Here is a 17,616-nt window from a genome sequence, read left to right as displayed (position 1 = left end):
CCACACTCATGGACCCCTCCTGAAAGCCCTGCGACTCGCCAACACCCGCAGCTGCCATACTCTGCTCCACAGCATCATTAACCACTGGGGCTCTGCCCCTACCACGACCACGTCCGCGTCCACGACCACGTCCGCGTCCTCGACCATGACCAGCAACATTACAAACAAGTTCATTTATGTCAATAAACACCCTAGACATCTAATCTTTTAGGCTAGGAAGGAAAATCATTGATACTAGTTGGTAAGACATTTCATCAAACACCTTGTGGGTGTGGAAATGCCTAAATTCTAATGCCAGATGATCGGTAACCAATTAGCATTAAGAATCCTAATCCAAACGGGAAACATACAAATCCAAGCTTACTAAGATTCTCCACCTAATCTATCCCATCTTCAAAAACACTAACACTACTCAAACCCAGAAAACATGATACTTAAGTATACAAACCCTGAAAACATTAAAGCCCTAGGATAGAGCAATATTGATCAAAGAAACAAGTGCAAAAACAAAATAGATCTAGAGAAATTTTGATTACAAAGTCAGAACGTTTTTATGTGGCTATAGATAAAACCCTAGGATAAACGCAATGTCCTTTGGGTAAAGCCAAAGAGAGTATTTATAGAAAAAGTAGAAAACCCTAAAACACAAAACGACAATATAGAGAGGTGGTTCAAGAATCCGGTTGGATGAGTCGGAGCGTCTCTCTTCATGATGTGTGCGGTCGAGTCAGAGGTGTTATGCTTCTCTGGTGCTCAACTCATGTATCCTCGTCCATTACTCGTGGTCGAGTCGGAGCGCGTCCCTTCAGCTTGTGGTCAAGTGGCATGCTGGTGCATCTTCCTAGGAGTGTGGCCTAGTCGCATGGCGGTCAAGACACATGGTGTCTCTCCTGCTGGTGTGGTCGAGTGGGATAGTGGTTCTCTTCCCAAAACATGTCGGATCAAGCGGGATGGCGAGGTTGGATTGAGACGAGGTGGAGATCCTGACGCTTGAGTCTGACGCCTTCCTTCCTGAGGTGGTGCTCGATTCGGAGTCGTGGCGCTCGAGTCGCACGCCTTCATTCCTGAGGTGGTGCTCGAGTCGCATGCCTTCATTCTTGTGTTGGTCCTCAAGTTAAATGCACATCTCTGGCTCGATTCGGTTATAACAGTCTGATCATTTTCTAAGCACCTGAAATACTCCAAAATGCACAATGCAATGCAGGACTAATGCAAAATTACCTAAGTATGCATTCTATGCAAAAGAAACTATCAATGATGTAAAACAATGTGATAAGAGAGCGAAATGAATAAAAAATGCAAGCTGAAAGAGTGTAAAATATAAACATATCAGCCATTACTCGTTGTTGGTAGTTCTTTGATAATTTTGATAGTCACCATACGACAAGAATAATGGTGGTATGGTATCCTAGAGTTTATGAGCTTCTTTCTTCTGGCAGAGAACACCAACCTCACAATGTCCTTTGTGTATGGGTTCAATTTGGTGGAGGAGAGGGTTCCAGTTTGGAACGAACTAGCCTATCTTCACTCCTCAACTCCTTAATCTCAAAGTCTTGGGAATTTCTTGGTAATTTCAACCAAATCCTACAAAGTGAACACCACTCCAGTTTTTCGAACGCTGATGTTGATCTTCAGGGGTAAATAACTTTAAGATTTCCCTTCAAGAGTCAAATTTGAAGCACCAGCTAAAGGTCTCCCATTTAATTGGTGTAATCATAGAGAGGAAGACCCTATCTATACTCGTATTGACCACACTTTCATCAACGAACACTAAGCTAATCTTTTTCATGATGCTTATGCTGAGTTCCTCGAGCTTGACCAATCCGATCATGCCCCATGCTTATTCTTGACTCCTAATTTCCGCCGTGTGATTAAAAGGCCGTTTAAATTTTTTTGTTATGTTGAAGTTCACCCTAACTTCTCTGCAAAGATTCAAAAAGAGTGGGAATCTCTATCTGTTGTAGGTTCTAGCCAGTTTAAACTTGCCAGTGCTCTGAAGCTGCTAAACCGTGTTTACTTAGACTGAATAAGTCTCACTTTAGTGTGATCACTCAAAGAGTCCATGAGAAAGCAGAAGAAGTTGCTATCATTCAAAGGCGTCTACTGAGTTCTCCTTCTGCCACTCTTGCAAGGGAAGAAATAATTGCTTCTTAGGAATGGAATAAGTTAATGTTAGCATAGTAGAAGTATTTTATGCAGAAAGCTTGAATCCAATGGTTGCATCTTGGGGATAAAAACACTGCTTTCTTGCATAAGATGTTAATTCAAAGGAATGCGCAGAATCATATTCATTTCTTCACCGATTTAGATGGCACGAAGATCTCATCTTCTGCTGAGTTGAATAGACATGCGGTGGAATATTTCATGTCTATCCTTGGCTCTATGGACATACTGTCAGCTCCTATCGCAATTGATTATTTGCGGGACCTTCTCCCTTTCAAATGTTTGGAAGCTCAGGCGAAGGGACTATTGAGGGAGGTTACTGATGTAGAGATACATGAAGTTTTGTATTCTATGCCAGCAAATAAGTCCCCAAGACCATATGGTTATCCAACAGAGTTTTACAAGTCTTCTTGGTCAATTGTTGGTCCAGATCTCACCCTTGCCGTGAAAGAGTTTTTCAGGGATGATCTTCTTCTTAAGGATCTGAAAACAACGATTATCACTCTCATCCCAAAAACTCCTAAAGCGTCATCCATTACTGATTATCGTCTCATAAATTCTTACTAATCAGTTAAAATTGGTTCTCCAAGACTGCATATCTCCAAACCAAGCAGCGTTTTTAAGTGGGTGCAGCCTAGGTGAGAACATTTTGCTGGCTTCTGAACTGATCCTCAGCTATGAGAAAGCTTCGTGTCCTAAGATCTCATTGCTTAAAGTGGACATTAGAAAAGCTTTTGATTCAGTCTTTTGGAATTTAATCTTCAAGATCTTAGAAGCTCAAAACTTTCCACCACTTTTTAGAGCATGGATTCAATAGTGTATATCCATGCCGCATTTCTCTGTTGCAATCAATGGTGCGCTCGCGGGTATTTTCAAGGGGGAGAAAGGTTTAAGGCAAGAGGATTGTATATCCCCTACCTCTTCATCATGGTAATGGAGGTGCTATCAAGAATGTTGGACTCAGGGACAGAGCAAGGTAAGTTCTCTAGACATCCTTTGTGTATCTCTTCTCGCCTGAATCAACTAGCTTTCGCCGATGACCTCCTCGTTTTCTCTGATGGGTCTAATCACTCTCTGCGTAGCATTTGCAAAATCTTACAACAATTTCACTCTTTTATTGGGTTAGACATGAATCTTGCAAAGTCAGAGCTATTCGTTCGAGCGTCTGAACATGCATAAGCCGTAGTAATCTCTGACTCGGTTGGCGTTAAGCTTGGGTCCTTTCCCAAAAGATATTTGGGGCTACCTCTAAGCCCAACTAAATTATCTTTGGCCACTCAACAACCATTCATTCAAAAGATAACAAGCCAGTTCAATTGTTGGATTGCAAAGTAACAAGCCAACTCAAGTTATCGTTGTCTTTGTTATTTACAGGAAAGTTAACTTCTGGAGCCAAGTTTTCATCTTGCCATAACGTAACCTCTTCTACAAGAGGTGCATGTGTAGCATGGCAGGATCTCTGTAAAACGGAAATCGAGGATGAACTAGGCATTTGCTCCCTTGAAGAGTTTGCCGTAGTGTTCAGGCTGAAGCAGGTGTGACATCTTTTCACAAGGACTGGTTCTCTTTGGGTAAAGTGGTTAGACTTCAATGTCTTTGGCAACATGAACTACTGGCTGTTCTCCTCATTTATTTTGGACTATAAGAAAGATGATTAAGCGAAAGTCTACTTTCAAAAGATTGGTTCGTTGTCATGTGCGAGATGGGTTAAACGCTTTGTTTTGGTTTGACTCGTGGACGAGCTTAGGTCCTTTAGTTGATCTCTTTGGCGAGTTGGGACCAAGAGAGTTGCGTATCCATCGAGAGGTCACAGTTTGGGAGGCTACACTTGATGGCCAATGGTTTTTTCCCAATGTCAGGTCTAACCAAGCAGAACTGCTGCAAATTTTTCTGTCTCATGTTGCCCCTCCATCTCCTTTAGGAGGTTATGACTGGTTCCAATGGATGCAGTCCTGATGCTCTTTCTTTGGTAAATTCTCTTCCAAGGGAACTTGGATGCAAATTTTGAATGCTTCTCTCACTGTTCCATGGGCTAAATCTGTTTGGTTCAAGGAGGCGGTACCAAGATTCTCTTTCATCCATTGTTTGGCAGCCCAAGGACAACTAACCACGAGGGATAGGCTAACACGGTGGGGAATGTATGTCCATGCAGCATGTGTTCTCTGCTCTTCCGGGTTAGATTTTCACAACCACCTATTTTTTGAATGTGACTTCGCTAAAAGTATCTGGGTCTCGCTGGCATACAGATTTGGGGATGCATTGTAAAATGTAAACATTTTTTATCTGGTATAAAGTTTAACAATAAACCAAAAAAAAAAGTCTCTTTTAAATTACATATATATGACTTGGAAGCACTTCAACTTTTAGTCTTTTAGTATTATGTGAAATGTTGAAATTTTTCCATATTTACAAATACTAACCGTAATTAATTATCATTAATTTCAGCCTATTTTTCTTTTGATGAATGTTTCTTAATAAATATTCTCCTCTGAACTTGTATTTCTTATATGCTATTTTGTTCCTTTCAATAAAAATTTACAATATATACATCAATTAATTATATATTTTGTATTCGAAATGTAATTATCATATTATGTTTGCATCTCACTTCAGCCTCTGCGAAATTTCTGTCTTCCCAATGTATGGATCCATTAACAGATACATATTTTGTCGTGAATTAAATTTTCTTAAATAACCAAAATGGAAACTTAACTGAAAATTCAAATTCAAATTTATTATTTGGCATCTAGATAAGACAGATTTGTCCGACTGCGCCTAAACGCCGTGTTACTTCTTTGGGTGGAGGAAAAACCAATACATGTAATATTAGTTAGCTTTCAATTTTAGAAAAATTCAAACTATCTAATTTGTCCAAAATTACAGGAATATAAACCTAGTAACATTGAATTTATAACCTTTATATGATAAATCAGGGTGCGACATCACAATAGTTTCTGAGAACATGCAAGGTGATTTAGGAACTTGATTGCAAATATCCGTAAGGCGGAGGCCGATAAGCGGATTACAAGAATTAAGGTGGCCAACTAGTGTCCACCAGTTACGCATTTGCTGTTTGCGGATGATAATCTATTTTTTGTAAGGTAGATAAGGATCAATGTGGTGCTATTTTGCACGTTTTAAAGCAGTATGAGGCTGTCTCTGGCCAGCAAATTAATTTCGCAAAATCTTCAATTCAATCTGGTCATAAGGTTGATGAGGTGGCAAAGACGGAGATGCAGGGGGTGCTTGGGATTTCCAATCTTGGCGGCATGGGATCATATTTAGGTCTTCTTGAGAGTTTGGGTGGGTCCAAAACTAAGGTTTTCTCTTTCGTTAGAGATAGGCTATAGAGTCGGACAAATGGATGGACGGCAAAATTGCTTTCAAAAAGGGTAAGGAGGTGATGATTAAGTCAGTTGTGATTGCTATACCGACTTTTGTGATGTCTTGTTTTCATTTACCAAAAACAATCACATCCAAACTTACTAGTGCAGTGGCAAAATTTTGGTGGACTACTAATGGTCATTCAGGAAGTATGCACTGGTTAGCTTGGGAGAAGCTCCACTGTAGTAAGCAGAGGGGCGGCTTGGGTTTTAGGAATGTCAATGGTTTTAATTCGGCTTTGTTGGCTGATTGAGGTTCCAGACTCATTGTTTGCCAAGGCTTTCAAAAGTATTGGAGTTGTTTGCCAAGGTTCCAGATTCATTGTTAGCCAATTATGGCGGCACTGTTTGCCAAGGTTTTCAAAAGCCTCTATTTTGTGTGTCCCCTGACCGGACAGTTGCCGATGGGGCTGAACTCCTTCCCGACATAGTCTATGTATGCCAATGTGGATCACTTCCTGACCCCTAAAAATCTGGATTCCCAACTAGAGGCTTTTCCTTGGCTCATGTGGTATATTTGGAAAGCAAGGAATGCTCGAGTTTTTAAGAATCTGTATGAACGCCCCAATGAGGATGTCCGGATAGCGGAAGGGGAGGTGATGACCTGGCAGCAGGCTCAGGTGGAGGCTGAGGATGAGGATATTCCATCACCCCCTTTTGTTTCATCTCTTCGGTTTCGGAGAACGGTTTATTCAGGTTATCGTGTTTCGTAGATGTACTTGGAAAGCGTCTGATCCTTTTGCAGGTGCAGGATAGTATTGCACTTACTTTCAAGGATCTTCACCAACTAAGGGAGCCTCCAATTTCTGGCGTAGTCTTCTCCATTACATGCAGAAGTAGAAGCTTTCATTTGGGTTATGCGGTGCATGATTGATAATGATTTTAGGGATGTGGCTTTCTCTACAGATAGTTCAGATTTGATGAAGATGGTGGCTTCTTCTCTCGACTGGTTGGCCTTCTCGATATACCTAAACGACATCAAGATTGACAAGGAGAGTTTTCTTATTTCTATTTATCTCTAGTTTCTCGAAATGCAAATGAAAATACGGATTCGTTGCACGTCAAGCGTGTACCTCTCTGCATTATGTTCTGTTTGTAAACTTTCTTCCAGCTAATTAGCTCATATGAACTAATCTTTTTGTTATAAAAAATGATAATAATGTACATTATAAAGTATTTTTTAGCTTTCATTATTGTTTCTTTCAGTGGCGGATCTACATGTATAATAGGTGGGGCACGTGCCCCATACACTCTTATAAAAATTGCTTAAATAATTGGCTAACATTATTAGTTTTTAGCCCATTTGGGAAGAGTGCCCCATAATAACTGAAAGTTCAAGGGTTTGAATCTAAGAAGATGCATTAAAAACATACATTTCTATGTTTTTTCATTGCGAAAAAAACTTCTAGATAAATATAATTTTGAGCTCCATATTACTTTTCTCCCTGGATCCGCCACTGGTTTCTTTGATATTATAATTTAGCATACAAACATTAATATTATATTTGCTATATTTTCAATAAATTTATTTTCGTTATATAATGTGACTATATTTGATACACTATATATATAAACTTTGTTGTGAACCCACTATGCGTGGGTTTATTTGATATATTTGGGTTAAAAAAATATACAATTGATAATAGTTATGAAATATGATCTTATAAAAAGAAAATTACTATTAAGGTAAAAAAATCAGTTCAAATACACAATTTTAAAAACTATAAAACCAATTTTGTTAAGGAATCAAATATGATCAAAAGAATCATGAATCAATATTATTTTTTTATTTATTTAATTGGCCGTCAATACCTATATATTCGTATTTCTCTTTACATTCATCATTTTCATATTCTTCATATACTTTCTTTGTTTACGCTTATTAATTTTTAAAATAGCTAGACATTGATAAATAATAATAATAAAAGGTAGTATAAATGTTTTATTTCTATTTTTAGTATTATTTATGTAATTTTTAATTTTATAATAATTAAAAAGGTTAGTAGATAAAATTTATTAAATTGTGATTTATTGATTTCATTGTGATTTTCATTCATTTTACAAATATGATTTGCCATTTTCTCTTCCTTGTTTAGTATTAATATTTTGCTATTAGCCTATATATTAGTAAAGCAATTATAAAAATGTTTTGCCAAAAAAAAATAAAAAAAATAATTACTAAACTACCAAAATATGTGCACGTTTTGGCATACTTGTGTGTGTTCCACTTTTTTTTTCCCTTTTTGTAAGGCATATTAGATACATTGGTCCTAATTTATTCGGGGATAGTCAAAGACAACTTCCAAGAAGATGATAACTAAGTTCTGTAAAGCTTAGGAAAGAAGACATGAACACTCTTGTTATGATTTTTATTCTTGTGACTGAAGGATATTTAGAAGCTGCTGAGAAATTCCAAAGGGAGTCTTGAACCAAACGTATCATTTGTGCAGAGCTTCGGAGAAGAGGCTTGACTCATTGACTGACCAGCAATTTAGGCCTTGCGAACGTGGCTTTCAGGTTCATTCATCTTTGAGACAAATCCAAAGTACTAAAACATAAAACTGACATAATCCTTAAAAAAACGACACTATCCCGAATAAAACACAGACCCAAACACAAAATTTCACCACAAAATCATCATTCAACGGAAGAGATGATCAAATGGATAACACTACTGTGGAGATTACATATTATATTGAAATCCCATAACCAGTCAAAGATTAAAAAAAACTATTAAAGTTTGCATGAAAAGAATTTTAGAAAGCAGTGCTAATTTGATTAGGACGTTGCTGTGAATCCAAGTTATGCACGACTGATACGTTTTTCTTTGTACTTGCTGCCAACCTTGGCATTATCATTTTCATCATCGGAGATGGTTTCTTCTTGGAGAGTTCCGTCAAGACCAGTAATTTCCTCAAAAATGGGTGTAATTGTGATAGTTTGGCGGGTAACAGTGAAGTTTATAAGGCGTAAGAGTTACTTGGAATTTATAAGTGTGACCTACAACATCTAACAAACATTGTGGTATTGAGGTATGATTGTCAATGTCACCATTATCAGTACGGCAGTACCCTGCCAAAAAAATAATAGTGATTAGTTACGTTAGGAAAGTAATGTATTTTCAACGTAATCACTCATATTTTGCTGATTAAGACACTGAACATATGTAAGTCTGTGAGTGGGCATACATACCATGTCAAGTATTCGGTAGTTGAATCAAAAAATCCTAGTGGAAGAGGTGGAAGAGAGACATAACTATAGAATATAATGCCTTGTCTTTATTAGATGGTATGTTTACAATATATATAGTGATTACAAGAGTAATTAGATTAATCTATAATTACACATAAGTCCTAAACTTATATAATCCTTACACGTCCCCTCAAGATGGAGGAGTTTCAGTTACTCCAATCTTGGATAAGCAATTTACAAATTGAGGACGAGGGAGAAGCTTGGTCAATGCATCAGCAAGTTGATCGTGTGTGGAGACATGAGTTACACGGAGAGCATCGGACTGAACATACTCGCGGACAAAATGAAAGTCAATGGCAACGTGTTTCATGCGAGAGTGAAAGACAGGGTTGGCCGAGAGATATGTAGCACTGACGTTGTCACAGTATATCACCGGTGGTGCAGGGAGAGAGATGCCAAGTTTGGTAAGAAGAGAGCAGACCCAACTTACCTCAGACGCAGTGTTGGCGACGACTCGATACTCTGCTTCCGTTGACGATAGCGAGACACTCCGTTGTTTCTTCGATGACCATGAGATTGGGTTGCCTCCAAGATATAAGATATATGCATTGGTGGAGACACAGTTGTCAAGGTTCCGAGACCAATCGACATCCGAGTATGCATGAAGTGTGAGAGGAGTGTCAGCACGAATAAAGATGCCATGAGAAGATGTTTCCGCTAAGTATCGAAGGATGCGTTTAGCAGCTTGCCAATGGAGATCAGTGGGAGCATGCATAAACTGAGATAGTCGATTGACAGCATAAGCTATGTCGGGACGCGTGAAGGAGAGGTACTGGAGGCTACCAAGAACAGTCCGGTATTCGGTGGGGTTGTGATGTGGTGTTCCCGAGTTGAGTGTGAGAGCCGGTGTCGGGGACATTGGATTGGAGACAGGTTGTGAGTTCAACATATTAGTTTTAGCCAGTAAATCAATAATGTACCTCTTTTGCATGAGATGAAGACCCTTCGAAGTTCTTGTAGCTTCAAGGCCTAGGCAGTAGCTCATTTCGCCAAGGTCTTTGAGAGAGAAGCGAGCTGCCAAAGTATGAATAAAGATTGTGACATAGGCGGTGTTGGTCCCAGTAATGAGCATATCATCGACATAAACGAGAACATAAATGATAGCACCATGTTGTCGGTATGTAAAGAGAGACGTATCGGCAACAAAGTTGACAAAGCCAAGCGTAAGCAGATACCGACGAAGCTCTTGATACCAAGCGCGAGGTTCTTGTTTGAGACCATAAAGCGCCTTGTGTAGTCGACACACATAATGAGGTCGGTCTTGATCTACAAATCCTGGGGGGTTGCGTAACATAGACTTCATCTGTTAAGGAACCCTGCAAGAATGCATTATTAACATCGATCTGACGGAGACACCAGCCCTTCGACACCGCGACATGGAGAACAGAGCGAACCGTAGTGGACTTGATCACCGGACTGTATGTATCAGTAAAGTCATGGCCATATTGTTGTTTAAACCCCTTCGCAACAATTCGTGCTTTATACCTATAAATTTCACCGTTAGGTTTAAATTTTAGAGTAAATATCCACTTACAATCGATCACGTTTTGAGTAGGTCGTGGAGGAACCAGCTCAGCCATGCCATGGCGGATCTGTGCATTCATTTCATCACACATGGCCTGTCTCCAATTCGGATCCCGCAACGCCTCGGCAATAGTTTTTGGAATGACAGGGCGAAGAGTGGAGGTTGTGGCGGTGAGAGAGAATTTGTGTTTTGGTTCAACAATATTGTTTTTGCTCCTTGTTTGCATGGGATGGTGATTGAGTTGTGGAGGAGGTGGAGGAGCCGAAACTGGTGGAGGTGTAGGTGACGGTGACAGTGACGGTGACAATGACGGTGAGAGGTTTGGTGACGGCGTGGGAGAAGGAGTCGACGTCGGTGTCGGTAAGGAGAGTGAGACGGTGTCGAAGCAGGAGTGGGGGACGATTGTCGTGGTTGAGTTGGTGGGCTTCTATGTTGAGGAGATGGGCCTGTGTTGGTTGATAATGGGCCTTGGTCGGAATTGAGGCCCAAAGTCGTAGTGGTGTTATCGTTGTGGGACGTTGCAGGAGACGATCGGGGAGATAGCGGCGGAGCCGGAGACTGTTATGACAGTGTGTGGTGAGAATCCAAACACGAGGGCGGTTGCACAGGAGGGGACGAAGACAGAGCTGTGGAGAGTGGCGAAGTCACAACATGTATGTAGGTGGGTCGAGTGTCAGGTGTTTGGTCAGGAGAGGAGGGTCGAGGTTGAGTGTTTGGAGGGGTGGCAAATGGGAACAGGGTTTCATCGAATTGGACATGGCGGGAGGTATAAATGCGTCTGGTAGCTCTATCCAAGCAGAGATAGGCACTTTGCGTGAGGGAATAGCCAAGGAAAACACATGGAGCAGAGTGGGCAGCGAGTTTATGCGGAGTGTAAGGACGGAGCCACGGAAAGCACATACACCCAAATATACGTAACTTCTGATAGTTTGGTGCACTCCCAAATAATTTCACATACGGAGATTCATTGCCAAGCACCGATGTTGGCATGCGATTGATAAGGTACACAGCGGGCGAGAAGGCATAAGTCCAATACGTCATCGGCATCGAGGATTTGCTGAGCAAGGTGAGGCCTGTCTCAACCACGTGACGGTGCTTGCGTTCGGATATACCGTTGTGCTCCGGCGTGTGCGGTGGAGTTGTTAGATGAGTGATGCCATGAGCTGTAAGAAAAGGATGCAAAGCAATGAACTCACCACCGTTATCTGAGTAGAGAGTGTCAATTTTCCGCCAGAATTTGTTCTCGACGAGCGCAGTGAAGGTAGTGAACGTATCACGTACATGAGACTTGAGTTTGAGAGGGTAGAAACATGTGTATCTTGTGAAATGGTCCACAATCACTAAGTAATATTTGAAATTATCAACGGAGACTAAAGGGGAGGTCCATACGTCAGTGTATAGGTATTCAAGAGGGTAATGGGAAACAAGTGTGTTTGAATAAAAAGGGAGTTTATGAATTTTATTAATGGAGCAATCAAAACAAGACAAATTTTGTTGTAAAGAGTGAGAAAGCGGTAAAGACCTGTTTTGGGAGTTAGGGAAGCAAAAAAGGACCTAGCAAAGAGTATTGTGACCGGCCACTCATACAACTCATTCTTAGTCCTCCCTTGGAGAAAAGGGACCCCCGTGTGAAAATCATTCACCTGAAAATAAGCAGGAAAGAAGTGAACCGAGACACCGTTAGTGTTGCACATTCGATACACAGAAATTAAGTTTTTCTGAACATCAGGTACATATAAAACATCTTTCAAAGTAAGAGAACCAGTTGGGGTAGGAAGAATGGCAGAACCAATGCGAGTGATGGGTAAGCCGGACCCATCAGCGATAGTAACCTCCTCACCGCTAGTGTATGGCTGATGAAGTGCGAGGTTGTTCAAGTCGGAGGTGAGGTGGTGTGTCGCACTACTGTCAACGATCCAATTCCCGGCATTGTACATGTTGGCAGCCGCCATGTGCGCACGAGGTTGCCACGGAGTCGGAGACACAACCGGAGAGACGCCGGGAGTGTAGGAGCTGGCGTGAAGCTGAAGCTGGGAGCAGCGACGCGCACTATGGCCATGAACGCCACAGATCTGACACTTGCCATTGTACAGTCGCGGAGTGTAGTTAGGGCGGTACGACGAGGATTGAGTGTTGCGATTGTTGGAGCGACCATGATGACGATTGTTGGAGTTGGATCCTCGATATGAGACATTGTGAGCAGTTGCAGGAAGCACCGGAGCCGCTGTAGCTTTCGCTGCAAGTTTCGACTCATAGTTAAGGAACTTCTCGTAGACCTCCACAAAGGATGGTGATGTGTCACGACCTTCGATCTGATATACCACGGTCTTGAAATCATCGGTGAGACCCTCAAGGATGAAATCAATCTGAGATTAATGTTCCACCGGTTTTCCAAGATGGGCAAGCTGATCAAAGCGGGTGGTGAAACCTTGAAAGTAGTCATCAATGGATTTGGATCCCTTGGTCCAGTGCTTCAGCTGAGTGCGGATCTGTTGTACATGACCATGGCTGGGGTTGGTATATGTAGACGACAGTTTCGACCAGATGTCCACGGTGGTGACAGCTTTGGAGAGGAGCGGTTGGACCGAGAGAGATATAGCACCAAGGAGAGCACTATAGATCAGGCGATCTTGACGCTTCCATAAGGCGTGAGCAGGGTTCGGAGTGGTTACGTTGTTGGTGGTGCACGTCGGAGAGGGAATATCACCAGATCCATCGACTTACGAAGCGAGGTCGTAGCCATCGAGGAGTGCATAGGCTTGGCGACTCCACATGAGGAAATTGGTCGTAGTAAGTTTCGTGACGTTGGACATACTGATGTTCATCAACGTGGGGGTGGAGGAGACAACAATGGTCTCGGAAACAGGAGCCGGCGAGTTGGTTTCAGACTTGATCAGAGGAGAAGAACAGAACGTTGAAGAAGAAGAAAGAGGAGAAGGGAAGCGGCGAAAGAAAAAAATTTAGGGTTAGGTATCGTAAAGCTCTGATACCATATAGAATATAATGCCTTGTCTTTATTAGATGGTATGTTTACAATATATATAGTGATTACAAAAGTAATTAGGTTAATTACACATAAGTCCTAAACTTATATAATCCTTACAATAACATATATGCATCATGCAAATTAAGGATGTTATGCTGATTATTTTTAGTGGTTTATATTGTATGTGATAATATGTATATAAAAACATTAAACTTGCATATATAGGTAGATAACATATTAACATATTAAGCAATGGTAATCATAGGATTGAGATTACAAACCTCTATCTGTCCTTAATTCACAGCAGTAGGGAAGAGAACGACAGGTTTAGTGATATGTTTATCATTCTTTTCCAAAAATTGACAGCTACATTGGTTCGTTAGAACAAAAAAAAAGAAACAAAAACTAAACCATATTAAAATAAACAAAAAACAGAATTCTTAATAAATAAATAAAAAAAAATTAAAAAACAAATATAAAAAATAAACAAACGGATAGACACACCAAGAAAAAACAGAATTCTTAATACCTTATCGATTTTTCAGTTTGGTTTTGTTTATCTGCTCGTTCATGCAATCTCAATTTTCAAATTATATAGATGCAGTCTTATTCACAACATCAAAATAAAAACATAAATCAAATTAAGCAAAAAAAAAGTATTTATATTGATTCATAGTAAAATAATAAGAGCTCATAAAATTTTTCTTTTAATAAAAAGAAACACAAAAAATACAACTTCGAGAGAAAAAAAAATCATAACGTATAATAAGAAATTCAATTATAAAAGAACCAAAACAATATAAAGACCCACAATATCAACACTATCTAATTAACCTAATGCATTCAATTTTTAGCTCTATATATAAAATTAAAAATATAGGGTAAACCATCATAATAATTTCTAGAAATTTAAGATTATCTCTAGAAATTAAACATCTTTAAAATAGAAATTTTCTAGGATCAAATATTTCTAATGTATTTTGTGTTTATTTTCCATTTAACTATAAAAACAGAATTTCCTTGTATTACAAGCTCTTTATTTATAGCTAAAAATATCGGAAAAATCGCCATAATAATTCTAGAAATTTAACATTATTTGAAATACAAATATTCTTAAGTATTTTAATTTCATTTATCAATTTTCATATTTTTTAATTTTCATTAGTATTATATCATATATATTTTTAAAAATTTTGAAATATTTTACGATATTTATTTTATTTTCATATATTGTATTTTTTTACCAAACAATCTTAATATATAAAATTCTAAAAATTTAAAAATGTTAATTAGTGAAATTAGATTTAAATCTTATGTGAACAGCATTAGCTATAAGCTCCAAGCTCCTAATTTTATTTAGTATAGACTAGGTTTTGAACCCACGTTACGCGTGGGTATATTTGATATATTTTGATGAAAATTATATATGATTGATGACGATAGTAAAATATTATCTTATAAAAAATTTAAATTAGTATTAAGGAAAAAGTTAAATTTCAGATACACAATTTTTTAAAATATAAAAATCAGTTGTGTTATAAAATCAAATCTGATAAAAAAATCATGAATTTAACTCGACATCCAGGCGAGACGAATTAAACTGATGACCTCACATATCCTAAACCATTTATTTGACCACCAGAAAAACAAAACAATTTTATCATCATGAATTTAACTCATTTTCATATTTAATTGATCGCTACCACCTATGTTTTCGTGTTTTTTTATTCAATGTTTTTTTATTCTTCATATTCTTTCTTATAATTTCTATTGTCAAATTTTGTGGTAATCGTTATCATTACTTTTACCGTCTGGTTCTTCGCTATACTCTTTTTCTTCTTAATTTTTTTTATTTTTTATCTTATTTTTTATTTTTATGAGAAAAGAAACGATTTTATTTTTGGAGTTTGAACCTTTTACCGTCAACTTCTTCACTTTCTTGCACTAAAAAACCTTTTTTTTAGACTATCACACAACTTGTTAATCCATCAAACTCCAAAAACAAAATCATTTATTTTCTCGTAAAAATAAAAAATAAGATAAAAAATAAAAAAATTAATGAACAAATATCAACTTATCTATAAAATCATACACAAAAATATGTTTTACAGCTCATAAGAAATAAAAATAACAAACGTAGATAAATAAGATAATTTCTGTTTTACATAAATATTTATAATATTTTAAACTTTTAAAAGGTTTCGAAATATAAATTTTGAATCTTTTAAAAAGTTTTAATATTTATAGTATTTTAAACTTTTAAAATTTAAAAATTATAATATTTTAAAAATTTTTAAAAGCTAAAAAATTTTAAAATTATAATATTTAAAAACTTTTTAAATGCTAAAACTTTTAAAAGTTTGAATATTTATAATATTAAAACTTTTAAATTTTTTAAATATTATAGTTTATTTTTTTGAAACTTTTGAAAGTTTTAGTTTGATCAAATAAAAAACCGGATCAAACCGAATATACTTTTAAACTATTATCTAAAAATTTTATAGCCGATGTAGGATATTGTGTATAGTTCTTTTACTTTTATAAATTTAAAATTTTTCTTTTTTTAATAAATTTTAGAGATTAAAAAAAATTAATAAATAATATGTCAAATTTTGATTGGTTGTTTAAAATAATTTTAAATATAAAAAATTATAGAAATTTTAAAAAATGTTAATTAGTAAAGTATTTAATCTCTTATTTTTTATTAGTATAAATAATATATATTAGTACTTTTGATAGTGTTATTTATATACTAAAAAACGAAAATAATTAATTTATTCACCGGCCTAAAACAGCAAGTCTCCAGTATAAGACCGTTACATAATAACAGGTAAAAGTACAACTCAAACCCAATAAACAACAACAAGGATCAACATAATCTCACAAACACAACAAACAGTAATCAAAGGAAACAAACATGAAAACTCAAACGCAAAACAAATCTTGATCATCTTCTTTACTTCCTCCGTGTCTCATGAGTAGTGGTTGTAGTAGTAGTTCTTGGAGCTGAAGAAACATGCTCTTTGTTTCCTTCATCAGTGCCAAGCCCTAAAGTGTGCTTAACTGCATCAGTGGCTCCCATAGCCATCTGCTTCACCTGCTCACCAGTCTGGCCCAAGATCCCACCTGTCTTCTCCTTACCAACTTCTGCAGTCTCTTTGGTATATTCCGCTGCATCATGTGCCTTGTTCTTGATTGTTTCTCCGGTTTCGGACATGTGGCTTCCCGTTTTGTCCTTGGACTCTTGAGCTCTCTGTTGAGTTGTTTGTGCAGCTTGAGACGTCTTGTCTTTAGCAGACTGAGCCGTTTCATGAGCCTTTTGTTGGGCTGTTTGGGCTGTCTCTTGACTTTTGTCCTTAGCTGCCTGTGTTTTCTCTCCCATCATTCCCATAGCTTGCCCTGTTTTCTCCTGCAGTTTAAGATTTGATCATTAAAAATATCAATCAGATGACTTTAATTTCCTTTTTAATCAAATATCAAGGTACTTTTTTTTAACAACCAATCAACTAACACGATACATCATAAAATTATAACTCCACAATCATTTTGTTTTTCTTTTCAACCTAAAAACAATTTTTTTTTGATTTTTTGCCAAAAAATAAAAATAATAGTAGTGTTACAAAGAAAGAACATATAAATCATTAGTACCTGAGCCTTGCCTCTAGTTTCACCAGCTTTGTAACTTTGTTCTTGATGCGACGTCATCTTAACTCTTCGAAAATTCGAAACCAAAACTTTTCTTGATATTTAAGCGCTTTTCTTTAGATCCTGTGGCTTTTGTGTTTGGAAAATGTGAATTGTCTCCGACTCGTTCGTTAGAAGTATTTATAACAAAACTTAGTCGGCGTAAGACCAAGAATGTGTTGCAGATTCTCGACATGTGTGTAGCTACGTGTCCTGGTTAGGTGGAAGTGACGAAGTTTCGAAACTTGGAGTTATGTGCGAGTGTTAGAGTTAGGTTTCTCGTTCTGATGACGGCCAGTGCTGATATGCCACGTCATGGTAAAACCTGAGTTACGGAAGATGCTAGACACGTGGTGACGCACGTTACCCGGATACCCCGGATATTCATGTACTCAATTACGCTATATGCAACCGTCATTGCGCACTAGATATTACTTTTTCTTTAAAGAAATCAAATATTGTGTTGTACTTTTATTCATTTGGATTGACCATATGAATGAATCATTCCGTTGTTGTTTGTTTTTGTTAAAAAAAAGAGCGTCATCCAAAATTATTTACATAAATCATTTAAATAGGTTTTAAAATTTTAGTTAAAAATTTAAAATTCATTTAGATAATTCTAG

At 37.7% G+C, this 17,616-nt stretch overlaps 3 protein-coding genes across 3 annotated transcripts; all 3 read right to left on the bottom strand.

The window, feature by feature from the left end:
* On the bottom strand, nucleotides 8,929-10,101 carry LOC109130916 (uncharacterized mitochondrial protein AtMg00810-like). The gene has a single exon (XM_019241009.1). The coding sequence runs from the start codon at nucleotides 10,099-10,101 to the stop codon at nucleotides 8,929-8,931; it is 1,173 nt and encodes a 390-aa protein (XP_019096554.1).
* On the bottom strand, nucleotides 10,885-12,766 carry LOC104779327. The gene is made up of 3 exons (XM_010503682.1): nucleotides 12,752-12,766; nucleotides 11,846-12,689; nucleotides 10,885-11,693 (listed from the first exon to the last, which is right to left on the bottom strand). Exons 1-3 carry the CDS (start codon nucleotides 12,764-12,766, stop codon nucleotides 10,885-10,887), a joined length of 1,668 nt encoding a protein of 555 aa, XP_010501984.1.
* Nucleotides 16,066-17,126, bottom strand: LOC104778187 (late embryogenesis abundant protein 76-like). The gene is made up of 2 exons (XM_010502578.2): nucleotides 16,958-17,126; nucleotides 16,066-16,718 (listed from the first exon to the last, which is right to left on the bottom strand). The coding sequence occupies exons 1-2, from the start codon at nucleotides 17,012-17,014 to the stop codon at nucleotides 16,266-16,268; spliced, it is 510 nt and encodes a 169-aa protein (XP_010500880.1). The 5' UTR covers nucleotides 17,015-17,126; the 3' UTR covers nucleotides 16,066-16,265.

Source organism: Camelina sativa, chromosome 3 (assembly GCF_000633955.1).
Source record: "Camelina sativa cultivar DH55 chromosome 3, Cs, whole genome shotgun sequence".
Classification (NCBI taxonomy): domain Eukaryota; kingdom Viridiplantae; phylum Streptophyta; class Magnoliopsida; order Brassicales; family Brassicaceae; genus Camelina; species Camelina sativa.
This window is presented reverse-complemented; position numbering and strand designations above follow the sequence as displayed.

What these genes read in the sequence shown, in the direction of transcription:
- LOC104778187 (XM_010502578.2), bottom strand. Translation starts at nt 17,014, where the DNA reads ATGACGTCGCATCAAGAACAAAGTTACAAAGCTGGTGAAACTAGAGGC. An exon ending in AAACTAGAGGCAAGGCTCAG is followed by an intron (nt 16,719 to 16,957) that starts GTACTAATGATT and finishes CTTAAACTGCAG; the next exon opens with GAGAAAACAGGGCAAGCTAT.
- LOC109130916 (XM_019241009.1), bottom strand. Translation starts at nt 10,101, where the DNA reads ATGAAGTCTATGTTACGCAACCCCCCAGGATTTGTAGATCAAGACCGA.
- LOC104779327 (XM_010503682.1), bottom strand. An exon ending in TTCCCTAACTCCCAAAACAG is followed by an intron (nt 11,694 to 11,845) that starts GTCTTTACCGCT and finishes CCTCCCCTTTAG; the next exon opens with TCTCCGTTGATAATTTCAAA.